Source organism: Myotis davidii, unplaced genomic scaffold (genome assembly GCF_000327345.1).
Source record: "Myotis davidii unplaced genomic scaffold, ASM32734v1 scaffold545, whole genome shotgun sequence".
Lineage (NCBI taxonomy): Eukaryota > Metazoa > Chordata > Mammalia > Chiroptera > Vespertilionidae > Myotis > Myotis davidii.
Window position 1 is genome coordinate 2,198,587 of NW_006296634.1, and position 14,554 is coordinate 2,213,140.

Consider the following 14,554-nt stretch of genomic DNA (forward strand, 5'->3'; position numbering starts at 1 on the left):
AAATATAGGAAAGTATAAAAAAGAAAATCTCTACCTAAAGAGAAAAACGACTATTAACCTTTTACCTCATTTCTTTTCAATCATTTAACTATATGAACAGTTGTATGAAGTTGAGGTCATACCATATTTATAACTTTATATTCTGTTTTTGTAAGTTAATATTAAAACTCTTAGTAAATATTTTTTATTAAACTTATTGGGGTAACATTGGTTAATAACATTATATAAATTTCAGGTGTACAACTTTATCATACGACATCTGTATACTCTATTGTGGGCTCGCTGTGTCAAGCCTAGTTTCTTTTCGTAACCTTGTGTTTGACTCCTTTACCTACTTGGTCCTCCTCCCAATTCCCTTCCCCTCTGATAACCACCATACTGTTGTCTGTATTTTTGAGTTTGTTTTTTTGTTTGTTTTGTGTTGTGTATTTGTTTGTTGCTTTTTGTCTTATATCCTACGTGTGAGTGAATTCATAGGGTTCTTGTCTTTTTCCATCTGACTTTTTTCACTTAGCATGATAGTCTCAAGATCCATACATCTTGTCAAAAATGGCAATATTTCATCTTTTTATGCCTGAGTAGTATTCCATTGTATGTATGCACCATATCTTCTTTATCCAATCACCTATTGAAGGACCCTTGGGTTGTTTCCATGGCTATTGTGAATAAAAACATCATCATTATTTTTTTAATCCTCACCCGAGGATACATTCATTGATTTTAGAGAGAAAGGAAGGGAGAGAGAGAGAGAGAGCATGAGAGAGTAACATCGATGTGAGAGAGAATCATCAATTGGTTGTCTCCTGCATGCGCCCTGACCAGCAATCGAACCCTTAACCTAGGTATGTGTGCTGACTGGGAATCGAACTCACAACCTTCCAGTGTATGGAACGATGCTCCAACCAACTGAGCCACCTGGCCAGGGCTAAAAACATTATTTTTAGTGGATGTTTTTATTCCAATAAATGGACCATAATTTATGTATGTACTTCGCTATTGTTGGATACTTAGTGCTATACAAATTTTGCTTTTATAAATAATGCTATTACATAAGTTCTTGAGCATAAATCTTTGCCTACATTTTAGATTTTTTTTCTTTAAGATTAGTACCAAGAATTATAATTACTGGGTTAAAGGGTATAAATATTTTAAAGATTTTTTATACATATTGCCAAATTCCTTTCAAAAAAGTTATGAGTTTACATTTTTATGAGCAGTCCATAGTTCATGTGGATAAATTGTTTGTTTTTAATATATTTTTATTGATTTCAGAGAGGAAGGGAGAGGGAGAGAGAAATTGAAACATCAATGATGAGAGAGAATCATTGATCGGCTAGCCTCCTGCATGCCCCCTACTGGGGATCAAGCCTGCAACCCGGGCATGTGCCCTTGACTGGAATCGAACCCAGGACCCTTCAGTCCACAGGACGACACTCTATCCCAGTGATTCTCAACCTGTGGGTCGCGACCCCTTTGGCGGTCGAACGACCCTTTCACAGGGGTCGCTTAAGACCATCCTGTATATCAGATATTTACATTACGATTCATAACAGTAGCAACATCACAGTTATGAAGTAGCAACGAAAATAATTTTATGGTTGGATCACAACATGAGGAACTGTATTTAAAGGGCCAGAAGGTTGAGAACCACTGCTCTATCCACTGAGTCAAACCAGCTAGGGCTGTTGTTTTTTTTAGTATAGATGTGCTGCCGAAGCAAGCACAGGGCTGTTGTTTTTTTAAGTAGCTAACTAGATAGGTAAAATGTTTTATAAAATTAATTATTAGTGATTTCACATGAAATTAGCCATGCATATTTTCCTCTAGTGAATGGTTGTGTCTCCTTTGTCCATTTAGTTACTGGAGTCTTTTTTTTTTTTTTTAATTTATTGATTTGAGAGAGAGAAAGAGAAAGAAATGTCCACCTGTTGCTCCATCTATCCATGCATTCATTGGTTGATTCTTGTATGTGCTCTGACTGGAGATTGAACTTGCGACCTTGGCATATTAGGACGATGCTCTAACCACCTGAGCTACAGAGCCAGGACTGGCTATTGGAGTCTAAAGTTACCCAGGCATTCATGTACTTTTAGTATACCATGAACTCAAGATACTCCAGAGATTGGATTCTAAACTCTATCCTATGGGAAAGCCATTTAAGATATCCCAGCCTAGGTAGATAAAGTTGAGCATGTTTCAGATTTTTTGTTTCATAGAGGAAGGGAAGACTTGAAGCAAATTACTACCTAGTCTTTCCTATATGTGTGTTATTTTTTAAAAATGGTGAAACATATATAACATACATTTACCATTTTAACAATTTTTTTTAATATATTTTATTGATTTTTTTTTTTTTTTTTACAGAGAGGAAGAGAGAGAGAGATAGAGAGTTAGAAACATCGATGAGAGAGAAACATCGATCAGCTGCCTCCTGCACATCTCCTACTGGGGATGTGCCCGCAACCCAGGTACATGCCCTTGACCGGAATTGAACCTGGGACCTTTCAGTCCGCAGGCCGACGCTCTATCCACTGAGCCAAACCGGTTTCGGCAATTTTAACAACTTTTAAGTATACAATCCAGTGGCATTAAGTACATTCACAATTTTCTACAACCATCACCACTATCCATTTCCAGAATTTTTCATTATTCGGAACAGAACCTCTGGCCTTGACTGAGTAGTTCAGTTGATTAGAGTGTTGTCCCTGTATACCACGGTTGTAGGTTTGATCTCTGGTAAGGGTACATATAAGAATCAGCCAATGAATGCATAAATAAGTGGAACAACAGATCATTGTCTCTCAGGTCAATAAATTAAAACACACATACATACACTCACAAAAATATAGAAGCTTCTGTTGTTGGGATATATATATATTCATATACTTTATCTAATATATGATTTGCAAATATCTTCAACCATTTTGTGGGTTGCTTTTTCATTTTCTTTTTTTAAAAATTATTTATTTTGCTTTTTCATTTTCTTGGTAATATTCTTAAGCTTTAAATTTTAATGAAGTTCAATTTATCCAGTTTTAAAAGAAAAATGTCATATCCAAGAAATCATTGCCAAATCCAATGTTGTGAAGCTTTCCCCCTATGTTTTCTTCTAAGAATTTTATAGTTTTAGCTCTTTTAGTTTAGATCTTTGATTCACTTTGAGTTAATTTTTTATATGGTGTAAGTGGCCAGGATAATTTATAATATTGTCAATGTACTTGGCAGGACAATGGAAACTTGGTGGAAAGTGAAATGAAATATCTGGGCAGTCCCATCACTGTAGTTCCAAAATTGGGTGAAAATCTAAAACTAGGAAAAGACCAGGCAGAGGAGATTTCAGATGAATTGATGGAGTTGTCCCTGGAAGATCAAGAAGAGGTCAAGGTAAAGTGCTCTCTGATGGTATCTTTGCATTTTCATTCCTTCATTCTTAAAAGAACAGTACTGCCTACCTAATATGTTGCAGTCACTATACTAAGTGGTAGGTCTGCAGAGATGAAGAAGACATGTTCTCTATATTCTAATGGCTACCTGACTGATATGGTATCAGGTCACTATGGGACTCTTCTTAACTGCTGAGTGAGAAGTTCTAGTTAGTACTTTGACTAGATTACCATCAGTGTAGTCTGGTGTAAGTGATAATAGTAATGGATGGAATATACCTATTAATTCATTCACTTAATGCTGGGTATACAATAGTGACCACAATAACTCAAACAAGTCCCTGCTCTCAAAGAGCCTACATTCTAGTCCAGAGGAAACAGACTAGTAAACAAATGACATTATAATATGGCAGATCATAAAAATACTGTGGTAAAACAGGGTAAGGAGCAGAGGGAGTATCTGGATTGAGGTGACAGAGATTGGGAATTGATAGGTTGCATAGGTTAGAGAGGAAGACCTCTCTGAGAGTGACATTTGAATGACATCTGAAGCGGTGGGGGCCAAACAAACAGATATCAGGAAGAATGAGTTCTTCCAGGCAAAAGGTAAAGCAAGTGCAGTGCTCCTGAGGTGGGAGTGTGCTTGGCATATTCATAGAACAGCAAGTAGGCCATGGCTGGAGCAAAGTGAGAAAGTGCAGAATGGCAGATGAAGGCAGAGGATTGGCAGCAGAAAGACACGTCATGTAGAATCTTGTCAGCCATTGTAAAGACTACAAAAGCTCTGACCCAGATGGAAGCATCTTGTCTGCTCCTGCAGTATATCTTCACTCTCCTGTATTATCAATTTCCTCCTCTCTCCTAGATTAATGGTTCTCTCTCTCTCTCTCTCTCTCTTTGTATCAGGACTCCTTTACAATCTTTATATTCTTTACATTTTATTTTGTATTGGGTTCAGGTGTTACAATCTGAAAATTCTTGAGAACCTCTTGTCTTGTACCCTGTCTTACAGGAAAAGCACCCAGTTTTTTTTCCATTGATTTTGATGTTTACTATAGGTTTGTTTTTGTTTTTTGAGAGAAAGGGAGAGAGAGAAAGAAACGTCGATTTGTTGTTCCATTTATTTACGTATTCATTGGTTGATTCTTGCGTCCTGAGATCACCAGCTGGGCTGCCTCTAGGTTGATTCTTTTTTTTCGTTTTTAAGTTGAGACATTTTATATATTTATTTATTTTAATTCTCACCTGAAGACATGCTTAGAGAGAGAGGTCAGTGTGAGAAACATTGATAGGTTGCTTTCTGTATGAGCCCCAACCAGGGATCAAACCTGAGCCACTCCAGCCAGGCCATTGGTTGATTCTTGTACGTGCCCTGACTGGGGATCAAACCTGCAACCTTGTGATATCAGGATGAAGATCTAATCAACTGAGCTACCTGGCCAGAGTAGCTATAGGTTTCTTGAGATAACCACAAATGGGGTTGAGGAAAGTTCCCTTCTGTTCCTAGTTTGCTGAGAGATTCTAGGAGGAACAGATACTAGATTTTGTTAAATACTTTGCATCTCTTAAGATAGTCATACTAGAGGCCTGATGCAGGAAATTCATGCAAGAGTAGGCCTTCCATCCCCTGGCTGCCGGCACCGGCTTCACTCTGGCACCTGGGACTTGGGCTTCCCTCCGGCTGCCAGCATGCACCTGGACCCGGGCTTTTCTCGCAGCCCCGGCTTCGTCGGAAGGCTGTCCACTCTAATTAGCAATTGAGCTTTTATTATTATAGCTGGGCCTTAACCGGTTTGGCTTAGTGGATAGAACGTTGGCCTATCTGACTGAAGGGTCCCGGGTTCCATTCCAGTCAAGGGCACATACCTTGGTTGCAGGCTCCTGGCCCTTGTCGGGGGCGTGCAGGAGGCAACCAATCAATGTATCTTTCTCACATCGGTGTTTCTCTCTGATTCTCCCTCTCCTTTCCCCTCTCTCTGAAAATCAATGGAAAAATATCCTTGGGTGAGGATAAAAATAAATAAATAAATAAATAAATAAATGATTATCATCTGGCTTTTCTAACTTATTAATATGGTGAATATATTGATTTTTGAATGGTAAAACAACTTTGTATTTCTGTGATAACCTTATTTTGTCATGTCTTTTTATATAATTTTTTACATTTGATTTGCTAAAATTTTGTGGAGAATTTTTGTGTTTATGTTTTATAAAATTTATTAATTTTTAGAGTGAGAGGAAGGGGGAGAGACAGGCATACAGTGATTTGTCATTCCACTCATTTATGCATTCATTCATAGGTTGATTCCTACATGTGCCCTTATCGGGGATTGTACCCTGGCATATAGGGACCATGCTCTAATCCATTGAGCTACCCTGACAGGACAGAGATTACTGATCTTTAGGTTGTTTTTTTTTTTTTTAAAAAAATATGTTTTTATTGATATTTAGAGGGAGAGGGAGAGAGAGAAACATCATTGATGAGAGAGAAACATTGATCAGCTGCTTCCTGCATGACCCCCACTGTGGATGGAGCCTACAACCCTGGGCATGTGCCCTGACTAGGCATTGAACCGGGAAACAGCATGATTCATGGGGTTGATGCTCAACCAACTGAGCCACACTGGCCAGGGCTGATCTTTATTTAGTGTTTTGTTTTTCTTGGAATGTCTTTGGTATTGGTATTAGTGTAATGATGTCATCATTTGGAAAGAATTCCCTCTCTCTCTCATTTTTAAAATATATTTTATTGATTTTTTACAGAGAGGAAGGGAGAGGGATAGAGAGCTAGAAACATCGATGAGAGAGAAACACCAATCAACTGCCTCTTGCACACCCCCCACTGGGAATGTGCCCGCAACCAAGGTACATGCCCTTGACCGGAATCGAACCTGGGACCCTTCAGTCCACAGGCCGATGCTCTAGCCACTGAGCCAAACTGGTCAGGGCAAGAATTCTCTTTTTAAATTTTCTGGAAGAGTTTGTGTAGAATTGATTTTTCTTTATTTAAAAAAATATATATATTAGGCACAATTCACCAGTGAAGCCATCTGGACCTGGGTTCTTCTTTGTGGGAAGTTTTTAAATTACTAATTCAGTGTCTTTACTTTTTGTATGGATAGTCAGATTTTCTGTTTGTTTCTTGAGTCAGTTTCAATAGTTTTTGTCTTTTTAGGAATTTGACCATTTAATCTAAGTTTCCTCGTTTATTGGTATATCATAGGATTCCCTTATGGTCTTTTTATTATTTCTATTATGCCCTCTTTTCATTTCTGATTTTAGTAATTTGAGTCTTCTCTCTTTTTTTGTCAGTCTAGACCAGCTGACTTTTGGTTCTGTTGTTTTTCTGTTCTCTACGTCATTACGTTTTGCTCTAATCTTTTTGATTTCTTTCTTCTACTTGCTTTAGATTTAGTTTTTTCTTTGGTGGAAGGTTAGCTTATTGACTTGAGGTCTTCTTCTTTTAAAAAATACATTTTTATTGATTTTGGAAAGGAAGGGAGAGGGGAGAGAGAGATAGAAACACCAATGATGAGAGAGAATCATTGATTGGCTGCCTCCTGTACGCCCCTACGGGGGATAGAGACCACAAACTGGGCATGTGCCCTTGACCAGAATCGAACCCAGGACCCTTTAGTCTGCAGGCCAGCGCTCTAAACACTGAAAAAACCAGCTAGAGCGAAGTCTTCTTTATTATAGGCATTGACAACTATATATTTTCTCTAAACACTAATTTAGCTGCATACTGTAAGTTTGGTAGGCTGTGTCTTCGTTTTCATTTATCTCAAAGTATTTTTTAATTTCCATTGTGCTCTTTGTTGATCCACTGATTATTTAGTACTTTCTTGTTTAATTTCCACATATTTGTGAATTTTCCAGATTTTTTTCCCGTTTTTAATTGCTAATTATTCCACTGTGGTCAGAGAACATATTTGTATGATTTCAATTTTTTAAAACATATTGAGGCTTATTTTATGACCTGCGTATGGTCTATCCTGGAGAATGTTCCATGTATATTTGAGAAGAATGTATATTCTTTTGTTGTTAGGTACAGTGTTTTATCGATGTCTATTAGGTCTAGTTGGTTTATAGCAGGGGTCCTCAAACTATTTAAACAGGGGGCCAGTTCACTCTCCCTCAGACCGTTGGAGGGCTGGTCTATAGTTTAAAAAAAAACTATGAACAAATTCCCATGCACACTGCACATATCTTATTTTGAAGTAAAAAAACAAAATGGGAACAAATACAATATTTGTATTTGCATGTGGCCCACGGGCCGTAGTTTGAGGACCCCTGGTTTATAGTATTGCTTCAATTAGTTTTTTTTTTAAATATATTTTATTGATTTTTTGCAGAGAGAAAGGGAGAGAGCTAGAGAGTTAGAAACATCGATGAGAGAGAAACATCGACCAGCTGCCTCCTGCACATCCCCCACTGGGGATGTGCCTGCAACCCAGGTACATGCCCTTGACCGGAATCGAACCTGGGACCTTTCAGTCCGCAGGCCGACGCTCTATCCACTGAGCTAAACCGGTTTCGGCAGTTTTTGTGCTAATATTGCCATACTAAATGTGACCATCCTTGATCTTGCCATTCTCACCTGGGCCTTTCCATTTGTAGTTCCTTCAGCCTAGAACATTGATCCCATAGGCAATACATAATTTTCTCCCTCATTTCAGCCTCGTTTTTCCACGTATGTCACCTTATCAGAAAGGTCTTTCCCAACAAACTTTCCAACCTTAATATTTTTTCTATATATTTATCCTTCTTTATTTTTTACTTAAAGCATTTATCACTACTTACAAACATAGAGTATATTTATTTGTCTGTCTCTCTTACTCACCGTTATGTCACCTAGTAGGCCCTCAAAAATTGTTAAGCAGGTATGTGGATATGGAGATCTGGAAGTAAGAACAGAGGTCTTGACTGGTGATAGAAATGTGAAAGTCATCAGCATAGAGGAGAAATTTAAAAGTATGGGTTAAAAAAAAATCACCTATGGCAAGAGTGAAGAGATAAAAAAGGACCAGTACGTAGCCCTGATGAATCCAACATCTATTAGAGATTTAATAGGCTAGGAGGCCCAACCAAGAAGACTGAGAAGGAGTAACAGAGAAGTAGAAGCATCACAGTTCTTTTAGTATAAGGGTTCCCAAATTACAACTAAATTAAAAAACTGTGCCGAAACCGGTTTGGCTCAGTGGATAGAGCGTCAGCTTGCGGACTGAGAGGTCCCAGGTTCGATTCCGGTCAAGGGCATGTACCTGGGTTTCGGGCACATCCCTAGTAGGAGATGTGCAGGAGGCGGCTGATCGATGTTTCTCTCTCATCGATGTTTCTGACTCTCTATCTCTCTCCTTTCCTCTCTGTAAAAAATCAATAAAATATATTTAAAAAAACAAAACAAAACAAAAAACCTAGGAGGTTTTGTCATTGAAGCCGAGGAAGAAGGGATTAGCAACTCAGTGGAAGCCTCTGTGAGGTTCAGAAAGACATATGGCTAAAGAAGTGACAGATGTGGGAACATGAAGATTGTTGATGATGTTGACAAGAGCATTAGGTTGGTGCAGACAGTAGAGGGCCTATGTGTATTGAGGAGTGCATAAGCCATGAGGAAATGGTGATGCCTTCTCAGTTTACAAAATCCCTTCCTTAAAAAATTAAGTCTAAATATATTTGGCTACTTTATAACATAAGTAAAGAAAGTGCAAATAAACAAAAAGCTGTTGCAAATGTCCATAGTCCCACAGGCCAGAGATAATCACTGTTAACACTTGATGTTCTTCCAGGTACTTTCCTATGCAATAATTTTTCTTTTATTGAAGTAGTATAACAAAGTATTTTTCGAACCTATTTAATGATATCATGACTTATTTTTATGTCAATGAAATTAATCTACAACATATTTTTATTACATAATAGTAATCCTATATAATAAAGAGGTAATATGCAAATTAACTCTCACATCCTCACAAGATGGCTGCCTATGACCAGATCGGCACGGGGGTTAGTGAGTGACAACCAAATGACTGAACAAGCAGGCGGCGTGGGGTGACCAGGTTGGTGGGGGGGCCGTGAGGGGCGACCAGGCCTGCAGGGGTGGCAGTTGGGGGCAATGGCCAGGCCTTCAAGGGGAGCAGTGAGGGGTGACCAGGCCAGTGGGTGGGGGGTAGTTAGGAGCGACCAGGCTGGCAGGGAGGGGGCAATTGGGGGCGACCTGGCTGGCAGCGGGGAGGACAGTTAGGGGTGACCAGGCCAGTGGGGGGAGGGGGCAGTTAGGGGCAACCAGGCAGGCAGGCAGGTGAGTGATTAGGAGCCAGCAGTCTAGGATTGTGAGAGGGATGTCTGACTGCCGGTTTAGGCCCGATCCCTGGGCAGTCAGACATCCCCCGTGGTTCCGAATTGGAGAGGATGCAGGCTGGGCTGAGGGTTCCCCCCTACCCTCCGCCCCGCATCCCCCCATGCACAAACTTCGTGCACTGGGCGACTAGTCTAGTATAATATCTGGTATATGATTTATTTAACCAAACCCTATTGTTGAACATTTAATATCTTAGTAATTTTTTTCTATCCATCCTTATAGTCAAGTTTTTTGTGCATATTTTTATTTCCTTAGGAAAACAGGTGGACTTGTTAGAACAGAGGATATGCAATTTTTTAATGATTCTCCACTTCTTCCATCCCCTTATTTTTAAACCTTTAACATGAGAATTGAGGGTGTAAGGGAATCTTGTCGTTTTCAGGGCTTAGGTCTAAAGAAGACAGTCTCTCTCTGTGACATTAATGCCACTCAGATGCTGGAAGAAGCTTCTGACCAGGGGTACCTGACTGGTGATTTCTCCAAGGTGAGTGTGGGTGCACCCTTTCTATATTTGAGTCATTTGGGGTTTGAATCTTTCCTTCTCTGCTTACAGAGGACACTAGGTATAATGTAAAAATAAAGAAAGAAAATGCATGTGCTATCCTGGACATTTGAAGACTATCCCTTTTATTACCATTTCTTTAGCTTAATAAAACATTTCCATCTTTGTCCTGTAGGCTACTCTTTTTTTAAAAAAAACAAACAAACATTTAAAAAAAATTGATTTCAGAGAGGAAGAGAGAGAGAGAGAGAGAGAGAGAGAGAGAAACATCAATGATGAGAGAGAATCATTGATCGGCTGCCTCCTGCATGCCCCATAATGGGGATTGAGCCTGCAACCCAGGCATGTTCCCTGACCTGGAATGGAACCATAAACTCCTAGTTCACAGGTCAATGTTCAACCACTGAACCACACAGGCCAGGCTAATTAATCTTTAGAATTCCCAAACAGAAAAATGTCAAAGCACTTCTTAAAATCTTAGAGGCATTTTTTTCTCATATTTGTTTCTACAAATTTGTTTGTAGCAAATTAGTTGTTTGTAAAAGGTTGTTCCTATTTTTTTTGTCCTAATTTTGTGACTTTTTGTTTTTTTCCCCCCTGCCCCCGCCAAGAAAAACCATGGTACAGGGAGTTTGTTAGGCTCTAAGCAGATACATCACTAGTGAATTTTCTCTCTTCAAAAAAAAAATGATTGATTTTAGAGAAAAAGAGGAAGGGAGAGAGAGAGAAACATTGATTTGTTGCTCCTCTTATGTGTGCATTCATTGGTTGCTTCTTGTATGTGCCCTGACTGGGGATTGACCCCAAAACCTTGGCATATGGGAATGATGCTCTAACCAACTCAGCTACCCATGTAGGTGGGCACTAGTGAATTCTCTTGATACAGAGAATGAACTCACATCTGATATAATATGAAAATCATAGTATGCTAATGACATTGGTTAAAATTAGTTTTTTTCCTCCTTTTTACTTACTAAATTAGTCTTGTTTGTTATAAGTTTTTCTTGTTTATTAAATTTATTGGGGTGACATCGGTTATGTAGGTTTCAGGTGTACAATTCCATAATATATTGTCTGTATATTATATTGTGTGGTCGTCACCCCAAGTCAAGTAAGTCCCTTTCCATCACCATTTATCCTCCCTTTAGCCTCTTCTACCTCCCCCAACCCACCTTTCCCTCTGGTGATCACCATACTGTTGTCTGTTGTCTATGTCTATGAGGTTGTTGTTGTTGTTTTGATTACTCCCTTCACCTTTCACCCAATCCCCCACCCTCTCCCTTCTGACAGCTGTCAGTCTGTTCTCTGTATATGAGTTTGTTTCTATTTTGTTTGTTAGTTTATTTGTTCATTAGTTTGCACACATAAGTTAAATCATAAGGTTATTTATCTTTCTCTGGACTGGCTTATTTCACTTAGCACAATTCTCTAAGAGTAAAGAGATGGCCTGGCCGGCATGGCTCAGTGGCTGAGCGTTGATGAACAGGAAGTCATGATTCAATTCCTGGTCAGGACACATGCCAGGGTTGTGGGCTCGATTCCCAATATGGGACATGCAGGAGGCAGCTGATCAGTGATTCTCTCTCACCATTGATGTTTCTATCTCTCCCTCTCCCTTTGTCTCTGAAATCAATAAAAACATATTTTTAAAAAAAGGGGGGGGGGGTGGAACAAGATATTCATGCAAATGGAAATGAAAAAAAACCACAGGGGTAAGCAATACTTATATCGAACAAAATAGTCTTTCAAACAAAGTTAAAGTAAGAGACAAAGAAGGACACTCCATAATTATAAAGGGAACAATCCAAAAAGAGGATATAACTCTTGTAAACATTTATGAACCCAACATAGGAACACCTAAATATATAAAGCAAATCTTTTTTTTTTTTAATATTTCTCTATTGATTTCAGAGAGGAAGGGAGAGGAAGAGAGAGAGCGAAACATCAATGATGAGAGAGAATCATTGATTGGCTGCACGTCCCATCTGGGGATCGAGCCCCCAACCCAGGCATGCGCCCTTGGCCGGAACCGAACCCAATAACCCTCAGTCCACAGGCCAATGCTCTATCCACTGAGCCAAACCAGCCAGGGCATAAAGCAAATCTTGATGGACATAAAGGGAGAGATTGACAGTAATACAGTCATAATAGGGCATTTTAACACCCCATTGACATCAATGAATAGATCTTCCAGACAGAAAATCAACAATGAAACAGCTGTTCACTCCAAATCTTATCAACCAGAGTGTAAGTGCTGTTGACATCTTGGTGTATATCCCTCCAGACTTTTTTTTTCTTAATTTATATCAGAGGGAAACATCAATGATGAGAGAGAATCATTGATTGGCTGCCTCCTGCACGCTCTACACTGGGGATCAAGCCTGCAACCCAGGCATGTGCCTTGACAGATCCATTACCCTCTAGTTCATAGGCGAATGCTCAACCACTGAGCCACTGCGGCCAGGCACTCCAGACTTTTTTTCTGTGTGTTTTTACAAGCACACATGTACACACACACAAGTACATTTTTTGGTTATCCACAAAATATGTTTATACTGTTTTGTGACCTGTTGGGGTTCTTTTTTCTCATTTATTAAATCAGGAACATTTTTTCATGTCGGTAAAGAGTTCTACTTTAGCCCTAGCTGGTTTGGCTCAGTGGATAGAACATCGGCCTGCGGACTGAAGGATCCCAGGTTTGATTCCTGTCAAGGTCACATGATCCCCAGTAGGGGGTGTGCAGGAGGCAGCAGATCAATGATTCTCATCATTGATGTTTCTCTCTCTCCCTCTCCCATCCTCTCTGAAATCAATTAAAAAGAAAAAGTTCTGCTTCATCATTTTTAACAGTACAGTATTTTATTCTTTTTTTTGGCTACCCATAATTTCTTGATAAATCCCTTCTTCTAAAATATTTTATAATTTTTCTTTGTGAAGTATACCAGGATGGACAGACATAGTTGTAGCTACATCTAAAACTTTATACACATTCTTAATTAGTTGCTGCAGTTTTTAGAAATTGAATGCACATTATAGAGACCATTGGTGGAGTATTTTTTGTTTTTTTAAGGCATCTGGGGTTTAAAGTTCATTTGGAAAGAAGGGCAATAGCCCTAGCTGGTTTGATTCAGTGGATAGAGCATTGGCCTGCAGACTGAAGGGTCCTGGGTTCGATTCTGGTCAAGGGCACATGCCTGGGTTGTGGGCTCGATCCCTGGTGTGGGATGTGCAGGATGCAACCTACCAGTGATTCTCATCATTGATGTTTCTGTCTCTTCCTCTCTGAAATCAATAAAAAATATATTTTTTTAAAAAAGAAAGAAGGACTATATATGGGTGTTTTTTTCTCAAATTTGGTTATAGAAAAATTGCTGTTATTTCATCTCTTTGGTATTTCTAGGTATGTGCACTGCCAACCGTGTCAGGGCGACACCAAGATCTGAAGTACATCAGCCCAGAAACAGTAAGCAGATTTCTGGAGATGGTAACTGGTTACATAAGATACCATCTGGTCTGTTCTGTCCCTAAAATCCCCACTTCCGATTGTATTTCTTTCACCGACTGTGTTCACTAACAGATTCCTTATTCAACTGAAACTGTATTAAGGGGCTTACTTTTATCCCATTCTTCTGTCACCTTCGTTTTTTTTTGTTTTGTTTTTTTTAATATATTTTATTGATTTTTTACAGAGAGGAAGGGAGAGAGATAGAGAGTTAGAAACATCGGTGAGAGAGAAACATCGATCAGCTGCCTCCTGCACTCTTCCTACTGGGGATGTGCCCGCAACCAAGGTACATGCCCTTGACCGGAATCGAACCTGGGACCTTTCAGTCCGCAGGCCGACGCTCTATCCACTGAGCCAAACCGGTTTCGGCTATCACCTTCGTTTTTAATTAAACAGATGATATGTAATTTTTATGAAAGGAAAAAATGAAAGAAGGCAAAAAAGGAAGGAAGGAAAGAAAGGAAAATTAAAGAAAGGGACAAAACCCAAAAAGGAAAAAACACTTCATTCGAGTGATCTTACATCCTGGTTTACATGTTACAATTTCATTTATGCCTACTAGTGTAGGGTAATTATTAACTGTTCTTTCACTCTAAAAAGTGTCTCAGTGCCTGGCCAGTGTGGCTCAGTGGTTGAGCATCAACCTCTGAACCAGGAAGTCAGGGTTCAATTCCTGGTCAGGGTGTATGCCCAGGTTTTGGGCTTGATCCCTAGTGGGGGATGTGCAGGAGGCAGCCAATCAATGATTCTCTCTCATCATTGATGTTTCTATCTCTCCCTCTCCCTTCCTCTCTGAAATCAAT

The 14,554-nt window shown here is 39.4% G+C and overlaps 1 protein-coding gene across 2 annotated transcripts in view; it reads left to right on the top strand.

Moving 5' to 3' along the window:
* CDC25C (cell division cycle 25C) overlaps nucleotides 1-14,554 on the top strand; it is a 26,699-nt gene that overhangs the window by 7,142 nt on the left and 5,003 nt on the right. The window contains exons 8-10 of one of the 2 annotated variants that reach the window (XM_006772459.2): nucleotides 3,226-3,384; nucleotides 10,127-10,228; nucleotides 13,647-13,709. In XM_006772459.2, the coding sequence (XP_006772522.1) occupies nucleotides 3,226-3,384; nucleotides 10,127-10,228; nucleotides 13,647-13,709 (324 nt within the window). The remainder of the gene's footprint in view (nucleotides 1-3,225; nucleotides 3,385-10,126; nucleotides 10,229-13,646; nucleotides 13,710-14,554) is intronic. The other variant, XM_015569638.1, reaches the window with a different exon arrangement.